The 21858-nt window shown below is 33.5% G+C and overlaps 2 protein-coding genes across 5 annotated transcripts in view; one reads left to right on the top strand and one right to left on the bottom strand.

Moving 5' to 3' along the window:
- Positions 1 to 21552, top strand: part of cd2ap (CD2-associated protein) — a 145710-nt gene extending 124158 nt beyond the window's left edge. For 2 of the 4 annotated variants that reach the window (XM_087296681.1, XM_087296682.1), the window contains 7 exons: positions 1192 to 1339; positions 2493 to 2596; positions 4582 to 4694; positions 8260 to 8376; positions 15162 to 15340; positions 16921 to 16984; positions 20180 to 21552. In XM_087296681.1, the coding sequence (XP_087152807.1) occupies positions 1192 to 1339; positions 2493 to 2596; positions 4582 to 4694; positions 8260 to 8376; positions 15162 to 15340; positions 16921 to 16984; positions 20180 to 20224 (770 nt within the window). In that variant the 3' untranslated portion in view covers positions 20225 to 21552. 4 annotated transcript variants of the gene reach the window in all.
- Positions 1 to 21858, bottom strand: part of adgrf3b (adhesion G protein-coupled receptor F3b) — a 671400-nt gene that overhangs the window by 461074 nt on the left and 188468 nt on the right. The gene's annotated exons all lie outside the window — the stretch shown is intronic.

Consider the following 21858-nt stretch of genomic DNA (forward strand, 5'->3'; position numbering starts at 1 on the left):
GCTATTATTATTATCAGAGTCATAAAATTTATTGGTTTTTGCATGAATATTAAGCAGTATTACTGTTTTTAACATTGCTGAAAAAAGTGTGATGTAAATGCTAAAATGATTTCTGAAGCATGAGTAATGAAAATTGCATTTTGCAGGAATAAAATATATTTAAAACTTTAAAAGATTTTGTTACATTATTTCACAACATTTAGGTTTTATCAATTCCATTCGTACAAGAGACTTCCTCTAAAAAAAAAAATCTTGCCCATCCGAAAATGTGGAACATTTTAATAATGTTATCAATTGTAACATTCTAAAATTGAATACAGCTGATTATCAACAGAGGAAGTTTTGGGGTCTATTATTGATTATTAATGTTTATTATAGACCATAGTCTGGGTCCAGCATTTCCAATGTTAGTATTTTAGTAATGCAATGCATTAATAGACATTATAACTGAAATATAAAAACTCAAAACTTGAATTATGTAAGAAAATAAACTGAGACCTGAAATGAAATTGAAGCAGCATTATTTGCTTCTCTATTCACACAGCTAAAATTAAATGGGGAACAAGATGAAGACTATCTATCCCTTTGGGAGTATTTATTTACATTCAATATCAGTTCTGAAGTACTTTGTATAAGTTTTTATTATCAGAAAAAGTGTTTCGCACTGTGACTAACAGCCTCTCTCAACAGTATCAGCTATTGCGTTTGCATCAAAGACTTCCTGCTTATTATTTTATTGTCTCTCACTGCAACATATATCAGATCAACTCTATTGTGTATAAAAAGTAGGCCTTCATGTTCTTCAAATAAAGTCTTGCTTTTTTAAAGCAAGTGTTTGAACATAGAATTGTCAGAACACATGAGTTGATAAGTGAATGTTATTGATTCAAATGCATAAAAAAGAGAATAATTAAGCAGATCTATGTGGAGCAAACATCCTGCCAAAATTTCACCTGACCTACTTGTGTGACATAAAGGACGCTGGTGAAAGTTCAGTACTTTTGATGCATCACAAGGCGTAAATACATGCTGTCCCTTCCATTGCTCTGTAAATATCCAACATCTAGATAATTATCTGTTGATTAATACTGCAAATTAGAAGAATGTTATTCATGAGTCACTTTTGTGTGTTAAGTAAAATAATTTATTAGTCTCAAACATGTGTTTTTGTGTCTTTTTAACTTCCTGAAGTTGTCAAGCCCTTGCCAGAGAAACCCGCCAAACCTGCAGGCCCCATCGTGCCCCCGAAGAAACCTGTGCCTCCAAGCAAGAGCCTCCTGCGTCCTTCATACCACACCAAACGGCCTGACTTGCCTCTTACTCCATCACCAGCCGCCAAGCAAGTGTTGGTGTCTTACGCTTTATCTTCATTTATGTTTAGATTGTAGTAGCACACTTAATATAAGATTCAGTATATTCAGAGTCAATATATTTCGTATCAAATATACATTTTTAAAAACCCGGAGAGAACATATACAGTTGAATTCAAAATGATTAGCCCTTTGGTGATATTATAATATTTCCCAAGTGGTGTTTAACAGAGCAAGCACATGTTTAGAGTAATTCCTACTATATATTGTTTTTTACTTCTGGGGAAAGGCTTTTTTGGGATGGCTGAAATACAAACAGCTTTTATTTTATTTTTTTTACCAAGTTTAAGGTTAGTATTATATGCCTATATTATATTATATGATTTTTTTTCTCTACTATTACCCAAAAACTTTCCTAATTATTCTAACATGCCAAGTTAAGATAATAACCTAGTTAAGTAGATTAGTTATTAGAAATTAGTTATTAAAACTATTATGCTTAATAATATGTTCAAAAAAACTTCTCTTTGTTAAATAAAAATTTGGTGATTTATAAAAGAAATTCTAAATAAAATAATTACAGAAATAATTAAAAGTAAATAGTCATTTTTACTTCAACTGTACATACTAATTTTGATTAGTAATTACAAATTTTTTTTTATGTTTTTTTTTTTTTATTAAAACAGTTTTTATTCTAACTAAAATAAAACAAATAAAATTTTCGCCAGAGGAAAAAATATTATCAGACATACTGTGAAAATTTCCTTGCTCTGTTAAACATCATTTGGGAAATATTAATAAAATAAAAAATAAATCAAAGGGGGCTAATAATTCTGACTTTAACTGTATGTACATACATGCGTGCATTAAGAGACAATTTAAAGTTCTAAATTTAAGTAAAAATTTTATTTAATCATTTTATTTCATTCTGCAAATTACACACAAAAGCTCTAAATTACAATCTTTTTATTTGACATTTGGAGGAAATCTTACTTGAACCTTAGAGAAAATATACATTTTAACATTTTATTTAAACCCGTACCAAATAAATCCAGTAAATCAAGAGACTACTAAGTGATCTCTTAATTTTATATCTATCTGATATACACTGGAAAAGCACATAAGACCATGCCTGCAAATGGTGCAGAATGTCATTTCAATGTTTCCTTATGAACTCCACAGGCAAAATGGAGACGTTCTACTCTCACGAAGAAAATCTGAGTGTGAACCTGTTCCCATCAAGCCAAAAACTGTTGTGGATATTGGTGAAAAGAGTACAGAAACTGGTAAGTCATTCTTTACTGTTTATTATTATTATTAATATTATTATTATTATTAATATTATTATTACACAGAGCTGTTTAGCAGCTACAATAACCTCAAACCACACTTCATACACGCAATAACAGGTAAAAAACAACAAAGGTAGTCATTTAGTTTAGTTTTGCTGTTGTATTTATAAACATGTTACTATCATAGAGGCCATAACGCTAGTGTTTGAAATGGCTTAACTTCTGGTCAAAGTGTGGCTCTGTTTGTGGATTAAAGCCATGAATCTCTTGCCCAAAGCAGGATTACTCATCCTGCAATGAGGATGATGGTTCAGATCTCTAGAGCAGGTGGCTCAGCCCCAGAGGAGAATGGGAAAGAGCTCTTTTGTCCTGTGCTAAAGCCTCAGTCATCTCCAGGATTTCTTGCACACTTCAGTCTATTTGCCTCCCGTCTTGTGATTAATACCACAACCAGTCAACTATTTAATAATATCAGTGCAGACCTTCTGTTAATAACACTTTCTGTTTTGGTTTTTACTTTTATCATTATTATTATCATTATTATTATTATTATTATTATTATAATTATTAAAGAACAAACACCTTGCTTTGCCTTTTTAATTAATTACACACTCTTAACTATTCTCTATTATGTCTGCTATATGTGTAATGATAAAAGATGAAGCTAAGAGGCCGTTCACACACAGAACACATTTTTCCATTCCATACTTTTCTACTTTTCCTGAGTAAATGTTCACTTGACATGTGAGACTGTTGCATCACATCTTAAGTCTGCTTGAACTGTTTTTTTTTTTTTTTGTTTTTTTGTTTTTCAGTATATTGATGTCATTTGAGGTTTTTTTTTTATTTAAAATCAAAAAGAATGTTGAGTAGGGGGGCAGGTTGTTGTGAGCCCCTCTCCGTGTTCCCATAAAGTGAAGGGGCTTGAAATGAAATTGCAGGTGTTCACTAGAGATGCTTTCTATTGCCAGTTGAAAACAATAACAATCTCAGTTGACCACTGGTGATTGAAACGTATTAACGCCATCTGGAAACAAGGCCAATTTGGATTTTTAGTTTCAGGTAGCTGTTTTAGCCATTGGATAAGCTATTGTAATCTTTGCAAAGTAATTGAAATCCATTTAACTGACTGATAACTGGTTAACTGGCACAACTAATCTATGAGTTCAAGCTTATTCTGATTAGAATTTTCAATTAAGGCATAGAGGTATGTTTTAAACGAGTTCCTACTGATTAAATGTTAAAACCTTGAATGTTAGCTTGAAGGCAAAAAGCTTTTGACAGAGTAAAAAAAAGTGTCTGAACTGCTTTATATTTTGCACAGCAGATTCTCAGGATTTTTTTTGTCAAGAGGCTGTTCCAGGATACTGCATTAGACTGATGTTGACTGTGAAGTATAGCGTTAAAGCTGTTGTAATCGCATTGTTCTGAAAGGTCATGGGCATATTTTTGCATTAGTGATCTGGTTTTTCTATTCTCTTCTTTTCTGCCAACTTCAGAAAGAGGCAATTATGTCAGGTTATGCTATTTCTGGACATATGAGACCACTTCTCACTTTGTTGTGTGGTCACTTTTTTACTTTTGGTGGTTTATTGTGTTGTCGGTCTCGTATATCTGAGAAAGAGAGTGGCCAATTGGATAAAATAATCTTTTGGTGGCTAATTATAGGCATATTAAAATAAATTCGTCAAATTTTAGGTGCCAGAATTTATAATATCAAACTGACAGCCATTCCCTGATGAGTGATTGGACATTTTTCAGACATTGACACTATCTTTATAGACATCATTCAGTCGTGATTTGTAATTTCCTGCTCTGTTGGGTTTTGATTTGGACATGATGGAAACTTACCTCATATGACTTTTAAATCAGCATGTATAACATCAAACTCTTTTTCTGATATACTGTATATAACAACTAAGAACTAAGATGAACTATGTTTGACACTTTTTTTTGTGTTTTTTTTATTTCCCCTTTAGTTAATCTCATGAGTTTTGATGATGTCTCCTCTTCTTCTGAGAAGTTAAGCCACCCTACTGCACAGCGACCAAAGATGCCTGGGAAAAGACCACCTGCTCATAGAGGCCACTCCGTGAGTATACTTTTCTTCAGCTTGAGCTGTGATCTCTGTTTACCATAATTGTTCACCAAAAAAATAAACATTTACTCAAGCTCAAGTGTAGGGTTGCATAATTTAGAAAAAATCTAACATTGCGATATTTGGTTCTTCTGTGATATGAATACAATTTCACCAGATGACCTAAATATCTTTATTTGAAAAAAAATGAATAATTTAAGACTAATTGAGAGGATTCTGTTAAAAGCATAACGATTACAAGCATAGATACAATTTAGAAAATAATAATAACTAAAATAAACTGTTTTATTGTTTTCCATGTCTTAAACTGTATTCAGGTACAGTAATTGCATAATAATAATTTAATAAGATTAATAGGGGTGTAACGATTTATCGTTGTACGATTTATTGCGATGCAAAAATGTCACAATATGCATCATGGCGTTATGACGATTTGATTACGATATGACGTCCGTTTTCTCTTATTAGTTGAGCTGTTTGCACGTGAGCTACGTTCCACCTGCTGTCGCACGTGAGTTCAGATTGCAACAGCAGTAATGTTAGCAGACCAAGATGTGTGGAGCTGAAATAGAGGATGGCCCATCCTCTCAAAATCAGACGTCTGGCAACATTTCAGTTGTACAGTCATTGCTTAAGACTCGTCCGCTTTTTGACACGCATACTGGGTCACACATCCTAAGTTTTAAAGTTTTCACAGTGATTTACATACTTTGCACAGCGACAGGGATACCTCCTAATGGTGTTGAAAGAGTCACATACTGTATTTATAAGGTACAATTCACCCTAAAATATCAATCTGTCTTCATATAATGTTCCCGCCGCAAAATCACACATGATGTGAGCTGACCGTGAGCTGTTACTACAGAGGACGGACTATGATTGACGCGCGCGTATGGCAAGCCGTTTTAGCATTTAAACCTTTGTTCTGACTATCCATAAATAAATTTAGAGATATCTCTAATTATATTTTGACTAGTCATAATTATAATTCGACTAGTCAGAATGACATTTAGAGATATCTGCAATTACAATTGTACTAGTACGAAATCAGATTGGAGATATCTGCAAATATATTGTGACTAGTCATATTTCTCCATTGACTTCCATTGAAAAATATTTGCAGATATCACTAAATGAGTTTTGACTAGTCACAATTGTAATTAGAGATATCTCTAAATGAATTTAATTAAATATAAATTAAATACCTGGAAATGTGGATTTTTTTTTTTTTGCACACACAAAAAACGCAAGTGACCAAGCAAAGCCTTAAGCTCTTACTGTTAAATTCAATTGAATAGAAAGCTTTTTTTTTTGCACCTTTACTTAAATTGTTCCTTAATTTTGTCTCTGTCATTTCAATAATATTTTAAAGAAGTTTTTAAATTGTTTTATTTTCCAGAGACAGGCCTGTTTAATATATTTTCTTAAAGAAGGTTCAGTTTAACAAGTTGAAACAAAAGAAATACATAAAAAAATAGTTTACTTGGTAAAATTTGCATTTCAGTTTAATTTTAAATGTTTATTCCAAATATCGTGATACATATCAAATCATGAACATTATATCGTGATACACATCGTATCGTGAACTGAGTGTATCGTTACACCCCTAAAGATTAATCATCATTAAAGTTACAAATGGTAATTTTTTTTATGCATGAATGCTTTTAAAAGCATTATACAGTCCCATGCCTCAAAAGCTCTAAACTAAAATGATAAATTATAATACACACTTAACATTGCTTATATCTGCTATGTGACTATTGTGAATTATCACATTGTGATTTCAATGCTGAAACGATATTTGTGCAGTCATGCTCGAGTGGGTCTCAACCTTTACAAGTTTCTTTTTTTCTGTTAAACAAAAAAAAAAAAAATTAATATATATATATATATATATATATATATATATATATATATATATATATATATAAAACCAGCCATTGACTAACATGGTGTCATTTTCCTCTACTATGGATGTCAATAGCAAAAAGTCAAATGGGTTTGGAACAAGTCTGAGTAAATGATGAAAGGATTTTAGTTTTTGGGTAAATTGTGCCCTTAATACTAAAATATTAAAATAAAAAAGCATTATTTATGTACAGTGCTCAGAATCAATGAGTACACTCCATTTTGAAATGACTATTTATTAAAATAAGACTTTAGTAACTGAACATATTCAGAAATATAAAGATAATATATATAAATTCAAGTGAAATATCTAAAAAGAACTAAATTTTAAATATTTTTTGCTTTTCTTGATTATTCCTCTTTTAACATTTTTATTTCATATTTTTTTTCTAACAAATAAATTTGGTTGTATGTATTTTTGGACCGTTATCATAAGTTATTTTGTTAGATTAGCTCCAGGTTTGGCTTGGTACTGACTAATCTATTAAATATGCTATGAGTGTGTGACGAGATGTTTACGCTACAAGACCAGACACGAGATTGGTTTCATGAGAACCAGACGAGACTATTTTTATCCTATTTTTTGGAATCCTTAATGATAAAATATATTAATGGAAAGTAGTCTTTTATTCAACTGAAAAAAAAATCATAAAATGCAAAACTATTTAGTTTCTTTTTTAAATTCAACTTGTAATAATTTGAATTAACTTCTATTTTAATAATTCTATGCTGTAAAGGGAATGCAAACACTGCAAAATGCAACCCGCTTCATGTTACGTCCATTTTTCAGTCCTCAGACAGACACTACTCGGGTGTGGGCAAAGCACTTAATGTGCAGTCCAAATCCAATCCTGCCTTCGGTCTTCAGTGCTAAATTCACTTTCACGCTCTATCATAACATCATAACAACTTTTCACCTTGACAAGAAATCCTGTCACAATTTAGCCATAGTCCGAGATCTCGTCACACCCCCAATGCACAAATATAATCTAGCATCTTATAGAAAATATTCATTTAAAAGATAGATTTGTAAGGGGTATACTCATATATGCTGAGCACTGTATACAATTAATTAAAAGTACATTTAATTTAGCGCACTCATTAAGTGCTTTCCTATCACCTGGAGATAAACATATTGCACAGGTTTTCATTAACTTGAAATCATTCATTTAAATTAAATCCTATTTGTTTTGTTGAAGAAAAACATGAGCACATCATATTTAATTAAAATGTTGTTATATTAATTAAAATGCATGTACCGTTCCCTATCAAGCAGACAGCTTGCATAACATATTGTATAATCTTTAGATATAAATAGAGTTTACATTTCTTTGTTGATTGTGTTGGTTTATTCAGAGTTTACAGAAAGTTCCACACACTGCTTAAAACAGCTGATAGGCCGGCTAAGAAAACCATTCTCTGTTAAATCTCATTATACTAACATAAGCAGATATTTTTAGATCTTACCTCTAAAGAAAACACCTTTCTTTTGATGTAAAGCGTGGCAAAATGGAGGGATCATGCAGTGCTCTAGTTTTGATTGAAAAATGCTTCAGTGGTGAAAGCCTGAATGGGACATGTGTTAAGTATAGCACTATTTGCACTTTCTTCTTGCCATGTTTTTCTAACATCCTCCCATGATTCCTTACAGCCAAGCAAGGATGTTGGAGAGAAAGCTGAGAAAACAGAGAAAATAGATGAAGTTGAAACCGCTCCTTCTCCTGCGCCTGCTCCTGCCCCTGCTCCTTCCACGCAGAATTCAATTAAGGTAAATGAAGTTTTACATCACATACATCCTTCACACACTGCAAAAATAAGTTTTTGTCTTGTTTGGGCCTGCAACTAATGATTATTTCAATAATCGATTAGTTGGGCAGTTATTTAATTAATCTGATTAATCAACAAATAGATACATTTTATTTGTTTTGTTTATTAGAACTGTATAAAACTGTAAATCAGGGTATTATATATGTATTGATGTATACTTTAAAAGTACAAAAATACACATTTTGACTTTAACAATCTTTAATTTTGACATTTTAAACCTAAAACAAAGTTTGTTTTTAAACCATAAAACTTCTCTAAACATCAAAAATGAAATAAACTTGATTCAAAATAAGCGTTGCCCTTCTATTATATTCACATTATCAAGGACATTAAACATGCTGACAATAAGACATAACCCTTTATTGTTAAACAAATATTTTATATAAACAATAAACATATATTGTTTAATTTTAGTTTTCCATGTAAAAACACAGGAAAACATTATTGTAATATCCTAGAAAAAAAATGACTAGAAAGCCAAGCATTTCATGAGTACAAATTTTACATTTGATGAAGATAGCATGCAATATGAGATTACTGTAAAAAGTTTTCCGTTGCTATGTCGATGTCCGTCTCGATTCCCCTTCACCGTCAGAGGCACTTTCTCAAAAATCATCTTCCCAAGTCGAAACATTTACAGTTGCTGAATGATTAGGTCTACATTCAAAGTTAATGTATCTTTAGAAAGAAGACACTCTGGGCTTTGTTATCCATCATCTAGAGTTTATAATGCTCAAAATGAAAAAAAGTTATAGCTGCTTAAGTAATGTAAAAAAAAAATCACTGCACTAAACATTTTATTATTTCATAAACAAATATGTGAAATTTGTTCTGGAGCAACACAAAAAAGTAATAGGTCAAAATCCCACATCTCCTGAGTATATGTTTTGAATTTGATACCAATAGTATGCAAAATGAAATTTCTGGAATTATTTTTCTGAGACAATGTCTTGGGTTTTCTCCCTCTCCTTGTTTGTGGAGAAGAAGTCTGATGATGATCACACGTACTAAAGGTTTCACTAATTTTTAATTGTAAAATAATAAGCAGAAACATACAGCATGAATGATTAATTTGAACATAAGTAGTACAATGAAATCCAGTGCATTTGCAACAAAAGTTGTTGTTCTGCTCTTCACTCACTGGCAGAAAATGTTTTTAGGGAATTTGCTGCTGCTGGAAATCCTAAGCAGAGTTTCAGCTACATGACAAAAAAGCAGAATTCGGATTCTATTGTAAACAATTGTATTTCCCTTCTTGAGCAGCAAACACGATTTAATCTGATGCCATTTATTCATATTATAATTTACAGATAGCTTAGCTAATAGCAGCCATTCAGATAAATGACAAAAAATGCATACAACTGATAAATAAGATGAAAAGGGGGCTTTATATGGTACAGCAGGATACCTCATATATTGTGCATGGAGAAACAAGAAACCTACTCAATGCAAAACACTCCATAGTTACTTATACACTAGACCAATTTGTAATGAATTTATGCATAGTGTGTCTAAGAAAAAATGTTTTTCTCCATATCAAATATATCTTAATTTTTTTTTTTCAAATGTTTCTTAATTTAAGATTTAAAAAAATAAATAAATTGGTGCAAATTATGTAGAAGAGGATTAGAAATGCATAAGAACAAATAATAATCCTCATCATAATCATGTTTTGGTTGAATCTTGTATCTAAGACCCCACCCATTGACTTGTGTTCTCTGTAGTGGACATTGTGTTTTAATGAATTTTTTTTTAAGTTTTTTGAGCTACTATGAGAAGTCCTGTTGTACTATTCAGAGGACATCCTGAGCTTTCTCGTGATATGTCATTTGATTGGCTCGTATGCCAGGAACCACTTTTTTCACTGCATCCAAAATGGCCTGCATACAAATAAGCACATTTTATGGGAAGGAGAGAGATATGTAAAATTTAGCTTTTTAAATGTTTTTTACTATTAACATTACATATATATTTGTTTTTTTAAAGTCTCAGGAACAATAAATTTAGCTGTCAAAGCTGTTAACTTCTTTGTTTCAAAATATCATGCTTTTTTAAAGGGCCATGACACCCCCCACTTTCGGTTAAAGTCTACTTCAGAATTTTTTCAAAAGATGCATGATTAATGGGCGTGGAGCTCCGCGAGCATCGGGCAGGAGTGGGCGTGGCCAGCACGGGAGAACGTGAGCGAATGAAGCTAGCTCACAAAATGAGACAAACCGTGAGGAGACGCATGAGTTTATAGTTTACAAAGTTAAAATGCAAAGAAATAAATAGTGATTTAATGCCCTGCTACATTTGTTATTCGTAATTTCATATACACGTAACCACAATTTATATAATTAAAAAGATAAGTATGTTCATGTAAACCGTATAAATGGTCTCCTGACCCATCTATTTCAACCGTCAGCCCTGCTGGTAATCTGGAGGATTTAGGCAAACACAGCAGCTCGGCGATGTGTCTGAGTGTGAACAAACTCCTGATAAAAGACAGCGTCCGCCATTCTCTAATTCTCGTGCTGCTCTCCCGACAAAAATGCTAGCAGCAAACACAGCTTTGCTGTATGATCGGCCCTGACAAGATCGCGGGGGAAAACATGCAACAAACCCAGTGGATCATGGAAACAAACGCATATGAGCCTTCATGAACGGCTAAATACTGTGTGCCCGTGGTTCCGTGACACAGCTCGGGCTTGACTCTGGCAGGTCTGGCAGGTCTCATGAATAATTAAGCAGCCGGCTCTTCTCATAGGATAAGAAAACTCCGCTATGAATAATAATGAGATTCAGACGCGTCATCATTGCAGTTGCAGTACTGCGCTACGTTGCCGATTTTGATCCCGCCCCAAAAATCATTTTAAAACCGGAAGCTGAAATTAGCTGACAAAAGCTACAATAAATTAAATTATTATACAATTAAAGCTGACAGGTGCTAACATTGTCTTAACTGATGCTCAACACACACAAATCTGTTAATATAAAAAAAAAGTTATCCAGGGTGTCCTGAACCTTTAAATGTCCATTATAGTGGACACCACTAATGTAATTAATGACTGCATGTTGTAGGAGGCAGAACTGAAGCAGAGAGGATTTTTTATAAGATAGTTGAGGGAGACTCTGACTTAGAGTCTGAGGGCGTACTCGCACCATGTACATTTGCCTTGAACCGGGCTAAACCACGCTTGTCGCCCCTCCTGTCTCCCTCGATGGCCCGCACTCACATTACATTCGGGCCTGGGCACGCTTACATCATTGATGCTGTGCTGTTCAGGAAGCACTCTCACTCAGCACAGTGGAGATTTCTCTAGTTATATCATTCAAGTTGTGACACAGTCAAATATTTCGCCGAACAGATCAGCCACTTTTGATGCTCATAAACAACCATAAAGTCCTTGTGCTGCAGGAATTAGGAGGTTTGCTGAAGGTGCAGCTGTCATGCAGTGAGAGGTTTGCGTCTTTAATAAACTATGACAGTTTGCATTCACTGAACAGTAAGAATGATTAATAAATCCATATGAAATGGTCTCTTAAAAGTCACTTCTCGCTTTTCAGCTCAGGCGCGTTTTGCACTCACACACAAGTGTACCGCGCCAAGGCACAAGTGAACCACCCTCAGGCACACCTCTTCCAGCCGGGCCAGGGCCGGCCAAGTGAACCCCATTCAGAACACTCACACTTCTCAAACCATCTGGGAAACGGACCTGGGCATGGTTCGGATAGCATAGTGTGAATAGGCCCTGACAATCAGACAATTAGAGAATTAGAGACAATTAGAGAATGACAATCATTTTTAAATTGCTTTTATGTTTGTTTTGGTTTAACATCACTTTTTTTTTTCTTTTCTTTTTTTTTTGATTTCGGCTCTCTTTCAGACTAAACTGTTTCAGGAATTTCAATACAAAAGTAAAAAAAATGGCTTTGTTTAGTTTTTGTTACATTAATGTTGGATTAATAACCCTTTACAGCCGTATCCTGTACAGTTTTGTTGTCTGAGTGGCGGTTGTTTCGAACTAAAGTGGTCCTGTGGTCCACTACAGTTGACATGCTGTAAAATTAAAAATGAAAACAAAATGTATAAACTCTAAATTGTAGATTTTTTTTAACCCAAAGGTTGTAGGAAAACAAAAAAATAAATAAAGATTTTTTTTTCTGTGAGTCTCAGAAGGATATGAGAAATGAATAATTGAATAGCTGAATAAAAGATTCCCTCACATAACTGTGTGATTAACTGTGACTCCTTGAGAACACATCGCATGAAATGATGTTTTCAAAGGTTTGTTAGCAAGCAGCAGCTCTGATATGATCTCGACTGAATGTCTGGCTCTTCTTTTCCAGCCCTGAGGACTTGTTTTAGTATGTAGAGATCTGTGCATTAAGCTCATATGTCTGGTTTCACGTTGATGCTTCCCATATTTGGTTAATTGTACAGAATATGTTTGGGTGTCTGGTAGTTGTTTGTTTTTCTCTTTTCTTTTCAATAAAGTGAGGATGAATTAGACTGAAATAGTATTACAATTTTACTTCGACCGATTGGTCCGTTTTGTTGTTATAGCTGTTTTTAGATGTAAATGCTTAGATTGTAAAGCTAAAGAAATCTGATTAAAGGGTTTGTTCACCCAAAAGTGAAAATGTATTTACTCTCATGTTATACATCTTTGAGTTTCTTTCTTTAGGTCAACACCAAAGAAGATATTTTGAAGTTGCTGAAAACCTAATTCAAGCCTTTTGACTCTGTGATAAAGATTTCAAGTGCTTCTAGAGCAGTGCAGCTATTTTAAACACAATGAGCCAAATAGACGAATAAATTCATTAGAGCACAGAGAGAAAACAAGAATGCAGCCAATCTAGTTATTTTTTTTATGTTATTTCTGAAAATAAAGTAGGTTTGTGACAAGATCTTTTTTTTAATCCACATTTAGAATTATTATTTAGTATTAGTATTCAACATTTAAATAACTTTTTTATAGTAGTATAAACTAATTCACTTGTATATTTAGACAATTATAATTACCTTATAAATACCACATATTTTTTGCTAAAATACATCTATCACAGTTAATAACACAAAAGGCATTTAATTTCTAATTTATCAAAACTACTTAATTTAGCACACCCCTTAAATGCCTTTCTATCACTTGGAGTTCAATCATTTTGCACTAGTTTTCATAAAAAAACAATAACTCATTAAATTAAACCTCACTTGCTTATATATTAAATCATGTCCCACTCCTATATGTAAACATTTAATCTTTAGACGTAAATAGAGTAAATTACTTTATTTGAAGAATTCATTGAAAAGAAATGCTGCAATATAATATATTTATTAATTAATTTGTTCACTTTAAATGTGACACACCCGCACACATTTTAATTAATTAATTAATTTCTTAATATTATTTTTAGCATTTCTTTATAAATGAAAAAATGGTCATGGAAATAATTTGTATTCAGATTGAATATTATGAGAAAATCACACTTTGGCCAAAGACCACTAACTGAGTTAAAGAGACCTTTTTCTAGTTGCTTATTAATACTAATTACTTTTGCATAAAAATTTTATTAAAGTGGGGAGATTAATGTTCCTCCTAAGCAAGGGTTTTCCGGCAGTCATGAACATGACATCAGTCTATAAAACACCTTAGCCTTTTGATTCAAGGTCACCTGGAGTTGTATTAAACATTCATTAAGTGTAATTACCCTTGCTCTTTAATCTATCAGGGAACTCGATTAGAAATGTACTGTAGGTGTTTTTGTGCCCTAACAGATCTTATTGTTGTGCTAAACATGAAACTAATTCATCTGAATTTGATGGATGTTAAGTTGACAATACCATGCTAGTACAACAGCGTTTTGCAAAATAATCCAAAAGCCTGGATTAAAACCGCGATCAGAGTAAGAATCTCATTTACCTTTTTATCCTGTGAATTAGAATATATATAACTAACAGAAACTGCTTTAAAAATGTCTCTTACTTCTGTTCAAATAGGATTCTTATGGAGTTTGGAGAAGTATAAAATTTAATTTGATTAATTTCTGTCTGGGAAGGTATGGAAATTGTAAATCAAAGTATGGAAAATATTTACTTTTTATATAAAAAAAAAAATTATTTTACAATAATATTTTTCATGGTGTTTAAATGAATGTAACGTTTACCTGAAAGTCAATAAAGCAGATGATCTTTATCAAGTGATCGTCAGGGGCGCATTCACAAATTGAAGTTATTAAAAGTAAAATCTTTAGAGTAATCTAGAAATACAATGGTCATCTAGTGAAGTGTGGAATTTTGTATTAGAAATTTTGTAGGAACCCTGGATTAAGCTGTGACATGGACATTTAGGACACTAGCTATGTTTCCATTTAATGATGTGACTTTAAATGGAGACTTATGTGTGAAACTGGAATATCTCATAAAATGTTTGACAATAAAGCACTGTTTCCATTTAATGAGTCGAAGAGAACAATCACTTCACTTCTTGATAAATTGGTGCCAAGTAGAAAAAAAAAAAAATTGGAAGTTGCTTACATAAAAAATAACTTGCACCTTGGAAGATGAGCATGAAATATTTTATTTGCATATTCGAAATGTATGCACATCTTGGCATTTCTATGAAGCATTTTTTATGCAATTTTCCAAAATGCATATAAAGAAATTGGTGGATGGAAACAGGTATATTATAGTTTGTTCTCTAATTTTGATCTCCACTGATCAGTGTTTTGTTTTTCTTGCAGATGCCCATTTCATCCCCGTTACCATCTACAACACCTAAAACAATTTCAGCCACCCTTATCACCCCTGAACCCAAACCAAAACCTGACAAGGAACAGGAGAAGACATCTGAACTGGAGGAGCTAAAAGATCAGATAAAGGACCTGGTGCTCTCTGTAGAATTACTGAAGACACAGCAGTCGTGAGTGGCAGCTTTTTCCATGAGTTTGTTTTTCTTGATATTTTGTATTAGTAAAGCAGTTCATCTCATAAAGTAGTTCTCCTCATGGCATGTCATTGTGCAGTTCACTGATATTATTGACAATTTGCAAATGTGCATATCTCAATACATGCAATACATCCGGTAAGTATTCATAGCTCTTCACTTTTTCCAAATTTTTTATGTAACAGCCTTATACCAAACTGGATTAAATTAGTTTGTTTTCTCAAAATTCTACACGCAATACCCCCGAATGACAACGGGATTTTTTTTTTTTAATTGTTACAAATTTATTTAAGATAAAGAAGCTGAAAAATCAAATGTACATCAGAATTCACAGCCTTTGCAGTGAAGCTCTAACTTGAGCTCAGGTAAATTCTGTTTCCACTGATCATTCTTGAGATGTTTCAGCAGCTTCATTGGAGTTCACCTCTGGTAAATTCAGTTGATTGGACATGATTTGTAAAGACATACACCTGTCTATATAAGGCCCCAGGGTTGACAGTGCATTTCAAAGCACAAACCAAGCATGAATTGGTCTATAGACCTCTGAGACAGGGCTGTCTGGAGAAGGTTACTGCTGCTCTGATCTGATGAGACTAAAATGTAACTTTTTAAAGTGAATGCCAGGCATTATGTTTGGAGAAAACCAGGCACCGCTCATCACCAGGCTAATACCAACCCTACAGTGAAGCATGGTGGTGGCAGCATCATGCTGTGAGGATGTTTTTCAGCAGCAGGAACTAGTCAGGATAGAGGGAAAGATGAATGCAGCACTGTACAGAGACATCCTGAATGAAAACCTGCTTCAGAGTGCTCTTGACCTCAGACTGGGGCGATGGTTCATCTTCCAGCAGGACAATGAGCCAAAGCACAGCGCCAAAATCTCAATGGAGTGGCTTCACAACTCGGTGAATGTTCTTGAGTGGCTCAGCCAGAGTCCAGACCTAAATCCTATTGAACATCTCTGGAGAGATCTGAAAATGGCTGTACACCATCGCTTCCCATCTAACCTGATAGAGCTTGAGAGGTACTGCAAAGAGGAATAGGCAAACATTCCCAAAAACAGATGTGCCAAGCTTGTGGCATCATATTCAAAAAGACTTGAGGCTGTAACTGCTGCCAAAGGTGCATCAACAATGTATTGAGCAAAGGCTGCTTTGATTTTGTAGGGAAGGTCATCTGCATAAAATATACTAAACCAGTCACGAGCATTGATAAATGCAGTACAGCAAAGATAAAAACTAAATAAACAGTGTTTTATGGATTTTTAGAAGGCTAGCAGTATACAGTGCAAAATATATAATCAAATTTAAAATGACCCAGTATAGTCCTCATATTTATATGTAAATACAAGTACAGTTTCTTAAAGTTACAACATTATAAATTTGTGTGAATTCTCCACATTGCAGATTCTGTGATGTGATTATTACGAATGTGCAGATTACGATATCGATGCTGGAAAACATTTTGTGCAGCCCTATTGTGCAGCTCTAATAGAAATGATAGAAACCTTTTTAAAAGCTGTACGTAATTCCGTAACCTCCTTCTGCACTTTTCAGGAGAGAGCTTGGCGAACTTCGAAAAGAGCTGGATGATGAGCGACTCAAACGCGTGGCCCTGCAGGTAAGCCTTCTTTAAATCAGATTTGGTCTTTTACGCCTTGTCAGTGTCTGTTAGTTTGATGTAAAAGGTTGTCAGGGTGCTGGTTCTGAAGATGGAGAAATGCAGGCGGGATACCTTGAGTTTGCTTCCTCACACAGTAGGGTGAACACAATGAGCTCTGAATCTCCCGCTGAGGATTTCACCCACTCACTGACCATAAACACAAACAATACTGTCTCTAAAGTCCAATCCACAAAGAGATGCAGTCGGACAAGGTCAAGATTTCGATTGAGGTCTTCTAATGGGTTATAGGTGCATCTTTTGTAACATAAAATGAAATAAAATAGAACATTTATCTGAAATGCCTAGCATATTTGTGTTCTACTACATTCTTTAGCAGTCAGATATATTTTTTGAAAAGCACAGGATTTGCACTAAACAAAATACAAATAGTTATTGTGGTATTGCACTTTTAAGCAATCCTCCTTTTTCCACAGTTTGTGTTTAAATAATCAGATGCACTTTTTTTTTGTTGCTTGAATGACAACTTACTGGATAAATCCAGCATAGTTTGTGTGTTGTGGGTTAAAGCAGACAAATGCTGCTAGAAAGATCTCTCATTAGATTGTGTTGTTAGTTTTATCAATCAGACATATATTCAGTTGTTTATTTTAATTTATTTGTTTCCTAGTCAGTAAATGGTATCTACTAAATGATTGTCCAGCAATATGTATGTGATTACTTTAAGGAATTGAATATTGTTGGTTTGAATGATTTTTGCTTGAGCAAAACTACAAATCCATCAGTATTTTCATCATCATATTTAACCCAGAGGTCTCAAACTGCTGGCCCCTGGGCCAGTTATAGCCTCCCCCCCTCCTCTCACAACTGACATAAAAAATATAACGTGATTCGGCTTCCCAAAATGTATATTTTTGAATGACTGTCATTGTTGTGCTGTTGTGTATAGCAGTGGTTGTCAAAGTGGGGGTCGCGGCACAATGAGGGGGTGGGTCAATTGACGATTTCCAAAAATCAAATTCATTTTATTAAACCACTAAAATTACCATTTTTTATTCATAACCTACTGAAGAACAAAATAGTAGTTAATAGAAACATTGTTAACATGTTAATAATAAACAAACAACATGCAAATAAAAAGCAATTAGCGTTTTAGCTTTTTTTTTTTACGTTATATATAAGACATTGATTTTATGGCACTGGGTAAAAATTTCTGACACCTTTGCGGCACTCGTGTACAAATACAGGCCAAAACATGATGGATGGTCTCTGAGTGGCGTTCTTCAAAATTAATTGATGAATAGACTTAGGCCTAAAGGTATGTGTGTGCCGTTGAGTGCGTGGTGTATATACTGTATCTGTAACCTCCTCAGAGAATATGGGGGCTCGCGAGTCACTGGCATTGTTATTTTGGGGGTCATGGACTGAAAGGTTTGGGAACCCCTGCTGTATAGCCACTTGTGGTTTTGACTCATCACCAACTGGACTTTTAAAGTACTGTACTATATATTCAGTTTATATATGCAGTTTTTTAGTGCACGCTGTCCTGTGGCTGATATGAACATGGAAATATATGTCCCTACGTGCTCTATTTTTGTCAATATTCAAGCGCTGTTTAATTATTATTTGTTTTCTACTGCATGTCTTTTGCTGTACAAACCCTTCTTCATGGCTTTGACACTATGCCACTGGTGTGACGAAAATGATATTTTTGCAAATATTCAATACAAATTGTCTCATTTAATAGATTTTCTTCATATGTGTATTAAGATTTGTATAAAAAAACTACGTACATTAGAAAAATTGTCAAGCTTGTTGAATTGTTAAATGTTAATATAAATATACATATTTTTTAGTTTTTTGTCAAAGTTTTACAAAAAAACAAGGAAATTAAGAAGAACAATTGCCAGTAAAGTCACTGAAGTTCCCCAGACTGCTGTATGGTGTTCTTATCTGGAGTACGCTATTTATTAACTTTTGATTTTGTTATAATATAACATTTATTATATTTAATATTACTGTCATAATATTTTAAAATATTGTTTGTTTTACTTTCATAGCAATTTAAACTAAAGTAAAATAAGAAACAAAAATCTACACTGTATATAAGAATGACTTAGTTTGTGTCTTAACACAACAGCTATGCAGATATATTTCAGCAGTTGTGTGCAGGCATGGGCCGGTATAAGATTCTGACGGTATGATAACCTTGGATAAAAAAAAAATCAACAAAAAAAAAAAAATGTGGTATTGTGATAAATGCTTTAAAATATGTTCTTTTTAAATGTTTGGGTAAAAAATGAAAACTTTTTTTCTGCTTTGAACACAATATATTTTATTTTGAATAACACTTAAAATGTTTTTTTGGGCAGTAAACATGTCAGGCTAAATAATTCAAATGAGTCAATGTCTTCTGCTTTCTTCAATTGTTTCAAAAACACAGATTTTTTTTAACCATTTAAAATGGCATTATTGAATATCTTTTCTGCTGGAGATACTGAAATAAATAAAATTAAAAACTTAAATAAAAAAATCTTACACATACCTTAGGAATGGTATAGCAGAAAATTTTGATGATTTTAAAACCTTGACTTTTCCAAACTGTGGTAAACCTTGAAAACGGTTATCATCCCATGCCTAGGTGATGCGTTTGAATGTGCTGATTTGCATTACCACTGGTGACTGGTAATGCTTGAAATATAAATGTCATGTATGATGTCCTATGATGAATTAATTGCAGTTAATTCATCATATGAGTTGTCAGTCACTACAATGGCCCCCCGCCAATTTGAGTTTGTGACCTCTGTTGTAACCATTGACTTTCACAGTATCTGCTTTTCACACTAAGGGAGTCAACGGTTACAGGTTTTAAGATTTCTTCATTTTTTTTAGGTTTAGTGGTAGGGCCATATAATAAGAAAATACATTGCGCCAATTGTAAGTCCTCATAAACCGTGTGGGTGTGGGGGGGTGTGGGTGTGTGTGTGTAATAAAAACTACACAAGCTATCAGACATTTTTACTTGGAAAACAATTCAATATGTAAGCAAGCATTTCTCTTTTTTTTTTTTTTTTTTTTTTTGAGGTGAATCTTGTTGTTTTGTGAAAATGTATTCTTCTCTATAGTCTAGAATCTTTATACTGCAAACAGCATCTCTGCAGTTAAATAAAAAAGTGTCTGTCTGCTTCTTTCCAGATGGAGATAGACAAACTGAAGAAGATATGTGTACAATCCACATGAAATCATGGCATCAGAACTGGACTAACAGCTCTGCTGTTGTGTTAAAAGTGGAAAGCGACCTCTACCAGGAGGGACTGATATCATTCGCATCATCTTCTCACTCGCTGACTTACTCCACAAATTGTAAGATTCACATATTTGCACATGAGTTTTCTAGGTTTAGAAAAGTCTAATTATGACAGATGTATATGTTTGTTTTTCCTTTTTTTTTTGCCAACAAAAAAATGATTGAGGCCTTACTTTACTACTGTGCTGGATATGCAGTCTGTGCACTAATTGAGAAGTGCAGCGGATTATGCATTTAATACTACTGAATCTGTATAAACGTTGGGGGATTATGTTGTTTCCTTGTGTTTTTTTATGACATGGGTTAGTTTTTAAAGAAAACTATTATGATCTCAGCAATATTCTGTCTATATTAGCCTCTTTAGATGATTATCAAATGTACGGCATATTCTCTTTTTTTTTTTCTATGGTAATGATGTATTCTGTTGTTGATGTTTCAAAAGGGAGAACGTTTCTTTTGTTTTTCTCTAACATTCCTATCCAGGGTAACACTATTGTGCCTGTTAAGATTTTTACAAGTGTTAATACTGGGAGCTCTCATACTATATAAATATATATATATATATAAATATATATGTGTATACTTAGATCTACAGCATGATATATATTTTTATGGTCTATTGATTGTGACATCATAAAAAAAAAATGTACTGGGTTTGTGTATTCATGTTTGGTTAAAAGTATTCACACCCACCCACACAAATGAGCTTAGGTAAGCTGTGCCATTTCACCATACGAATGGCAGGAAACCCATTTTGCAATTTATGGCTCTGTTTAATAGCAGCGTTTGGGTTTGTTCTGCAGTTCTACCTCCAAATATCACACTGAAATTGGAAAGATCCTTTTTTTCTGGATAAACCCCTGGCTGGTTGAATAGGTTAAACTTCATGAATGGTGAATCGCAGATGATGAACACATCTTGGGTTAGAGACTGCTGGCTTGCACAGAATGGCTGATATTTATCAGTAAAGTAAAGCCAGGTACTCTTTGTTAAACAGAATTGTATCCATCCGCCTTTGGTTTTCCTATACGAGTATGTACCGCTGACCAGAATGAATCTTTTTATTCGGTTTGTTGTAATCCTTGAAAAACGCACACTTTCAAGAACACTTAAGTGTGCTCATTCCTCAAGTTGCTTAATTCTTAAACTGAAGAAATGCATTTTTTAAAGCATTCCCGATCAAAGGTTGTTTGTTGTGTGGAACTGATTGATTAGGGTGGCAGGTCGATCGCTAAAGCAATAAACAGACACATCTTTCTTGTTTCCGTTTATTTTTTTTTGTGTGTCCAATTAATGTTCTGGTGCAAAATTAGCGCTCTGTTTTCCGAAATTGGCGAAAACGCATTCCTTTTTACTGTTTCAGGTCTTCAGATCTGTTGTGCACATTCAGCATCTATCTAAATGAACTTGTTTACATGATTTCAAACTAAATTGCATGAGCTGAGTTATTTTTTTTCGCAAACTAAATAAATATCATGTTTATTTACAGAGATTGTTCCAGTCTCTGGTTATTATTTATGATTCGTTCATTCACTTAGTTTGCTTATTTATTTGCTACTTTAGTTTG

The sequence above is a fragment of the Danio rerio genome, chromosome 20, assembly GCF_052040795.2.
Source record: "Danio rerio strain M-AB ecotype USA chromosome 20, GRCz13ab, whole genome shotgun sequence".
NCBI lineage: Eukaryota > Metazoa > Chordata > Actinopteri > Cypriniformes > Danionidae > Danio > Danio rerio.